The sequence below is a fragment of the Centrocercus urophasianus genome, unplaced genomic scaffold (assembly GCF_019232065.1).
Source record: "Centrocercus urophasianus isolate 14NV4802_14NV808 unplaced genomic scaffold, USGS_Curo_1.0 seq_29, whole genome shotgun sequence".
In the NCBI taxonomy this organism is placed as follows: domain Eukaryota; kingdom Metazoa; phylum Chordata; class Aves; order Galliformes; family Phasianidae; genus Centrocercus; species Centrocercus urophasianus.
Window position 1 is genome coordinate 153,901 of NW_024884855.1, and position 2,937 is coordinate 156,837.

Below are 2,937 nucleotides of genomic sequence, written 5' to 3' on the forward strand. Positions count from 1 at the left end.
TCTTGCTTGGCCTGGGGGCTCCAGCCCTGGACGCAGTGCTGCAGATGGGGCCTCACAAGAGCAGAGCAGAGAGGGACGCTCACCTCCCTGTCCCTGCTGCCCACCCCTCTGCTGATGCAGCCCACGATCCCGTTTGCTTTCCCAGCTGTCATCACACACTGCTGCCTCACCTTCGGCTTTTCAGCCATCAGGACCCCCAGCTCCTTCTCTGCAGGGCTGCCCTCCACCACTGCTCCCCCCACTCCGTATCCATGCCCGCCATTCCTCCAGCCCCACTGCCAAACCCTGCACTCTGCTGCCTCGAACCTCACCACGTTCACCCGGCTCCACCTGCCCACAGCCCAGCCGTGTCCATTCGCACCCACAGCGATGGGCGCCCGCAGCTCCGGGCAGCAGCGCAGCGCCGCACGCAGCAAGGAGCTCCCGCGCACCCCGCCTCGCACGCACCTCGCGAGCACCGCAGCTCCGACAGGGGCACGACGCGGATCTCCCCGCTGCTCAGCACGTCGCCGTGCGGCCTCGTCTCTGTGGGAGCGGACGGAGGCTGAGAGCCGCAGCTCCCCGGCCTCGCCTCACCGCGCCCCGCCCGCCGCCCGCCTCAGCGCGGATCCCTCGGCGCCCGCCCGCACTCACGGAAGTATCCCAGCAGCGACACGCCGCGTCCGTGCCGGGCCAGCGATAACGCGTGGTACTGCATCCGCGGGCTGCGGCCCAGGTCGCCCAGCACCGCCACGCACACCCGGCCCGCACCGCGCACCGCCCGCCGCCGCCACAGCATCGCCGCCACCGCCACCAGCGCCACCAGCGCCACCGACGCGGCCAGAGCGCCGCCGCCGGCCGCCATCTTGGGAGCCCGGCCGGGCACAGCGCCCCCTTCCCGCCTGGCCACGACGGCTCCTGCCGTTCATTGGGAGATCGGTGCCCGAGCGCGAGAAGAAGGGCGTTTGGAGGCTGCGTGTGTGAGTGACAAACACTGAGCGATGACGAGAGAAGGAAAACCCAGAGAGCGAGCTCGCGGTGCTCTCAAGGCCCTTCGCACGCTCACACACACATCTGCCAGCGTCCAAGACTGACCAAAGCGCGATGGAAGGCAGCACCATTCACATCACCTGCACACAAAACACATCCAAACCAGGATATCGCAAGGTGGATCCATCTTCAGCACAGCCTACAGAAAGTCTACTGCATGGGCAACAGCTTTTACACCATCCTGGAATGGTTCTGCACACAGATTTCCTCTCCCCATTCTCCCCAGTCCCCGCCTGCCAGCATTCACAGCTCTGGACCCTGCCTGGCCCTGTCAGCGCGCCCACCCAGCACCGCCATCCCACGGAGATGGATCAACACGCTCAATGCATTGACTGCTCAGGACTCGGAGCAGGCAGAAACATGCAGCCCTTCCTCTGCACGGCCCTGCATTTCCAACCTGCACGCCCCCCTGGCCCTTCGTCCCCCAGCTGTGACCGTCTGCTCACCTGAGCACTCCGCACACGCACTCACCCCTGCCAGAATAGTGCTCTAAGAAACGATTTCTCACTACTTTCTCCAAAAACACTGTGCAGCACCACTGACAGCACACTACTTCCAATCGCAGATGTCTTTCGTCTCTCTATGAGGAAGAAGGTCCCCCCTCTGACGGCAGTCTTGAGAAAACGGCATTGAAGCTGAGGAGGAAGATCTGGATTTGGTCTGTTGCACTGGCGTGCTGAGTGCATTAGCTGACCTTTAAAGTCCCGAGACATTTCCTGGCACTGAAGCTGGCAGTCAGGCTTTCTGTGAGACCACAGCAGCGTTCCTGTGGTTAAACTGGCAAGGGAAGGCATCCTGTCCCACAGAACAGCACCAAGTTACATGTGAGTTATGATGCAGCTCTTCTTGCTGCAGTGCTTTCATACATCCGTCCAGGACAATCTGACAGCTCACAGGAATCATTTCCCACTCCCATGCAACACCCCCAACACAAGAAAGCAGGTTTAGGTGCCTGCACCCTCAGGGATATGCCTCAGTCCCTGAGACAGTTTGACAGCACACAAAAGGCAAGGAAAACAGGAGAGGAAACTGAATCTTTCAGCTGGATAAAGACCACTTCAAACTTGTTATTCCCTCCCACCTCAAAAGTGTCACAGGCTTTAGAGTTCCTTTTTCTGCACTGTAGAGCTTTGCCTGCAGCCTGGCTCTGTTTGTATCACTTTCATCAGGTAGCAAAAATAATTTCAAGGCAGGCAGCTGATGCACTGGGACGCAGCAACATTTGTTACGGTGCTTTGCTCCCAGAGGTCACATCATATCCCAGACCAACCGAGGAGAAATTACTCTCTCCTCTGCACAGCCTCTGCAGCCTTCCCACAGCCCTTGAGGACGGTAGGGATACGGCACGGCAGAAAAGGGATTTCCCTTCTGCTGGGGAACAGGTGCCCAAGGAATGTTCACATCCCACGTGCCGCTGTGTAACCGCTCCATGCCCGTGCCCCACGTGCTTCTGGATGGGCAGCACAGCTTTTGGTTCACTCAGCCGCCTGTGGCACAGCACATCAGGCTTTCTGCAGGCATGGGAAATCATCCCATCGCTTTGTGCCTTACAAGGAAAAGGAAAACTTCCTCTTGTGAGAGTCCGACTTCCAACCCTTACCGCCTACAGTGAAGAAGATGCCGTTTTTCTTGTATCCTTCAATTCCAAGCCCATATTTTCCAAAAGGCACAAGAATTCAAATTTGAACTCCAGCGAGCGATTTCAGTGCCTATTTCTGATTGTGGCAATTATTCAGTTCAGAGGTCCCACTTAATTTAAGGTGCCTGTTTTATTTCAGACAAAGGCTGGAGGGTTACAGCTGACTCCCCAAGACTGCAATAGGAGGTGGTGACACAGCCTTGGGCTTCCGTGTTTGTGCTAATCCCACGTTTCCTTTCTCTGCCTTGCAGGGCAGCTCGTGCTGCAAG

General features: G+C 58.6%; 1 protein-coding gene across 1 annotated transcript in view; it reads right to left on the reverse strand.

Annotated features, from left to right (window-relative positions):
• ALG1 (ALG1 chitobiosyldiphosphodolichol beta-mannosyltransferase) overlaps positions 1–844 on the reverse strand; it is a 9,031-nt gene extending 8,187 nt beyond the window's left edge. Inside the window, exons 1-2 of the mRNA XM_042827931.1 lie at positions 634–844; positions 448–525 (exon numbers count right to left, since the gene is read on the reverse strand). Of these exons, the coding sequence (XP_042683865.1) occupies positions 448–525; positions 634–844 (289 nt within the window). The remainder of the gene's footprint in view (positions 1–447; positions 526–633) is intronic.
• Between the last annotated feature and the right edge of the window lie 2,093 nt (positions 845–2,937).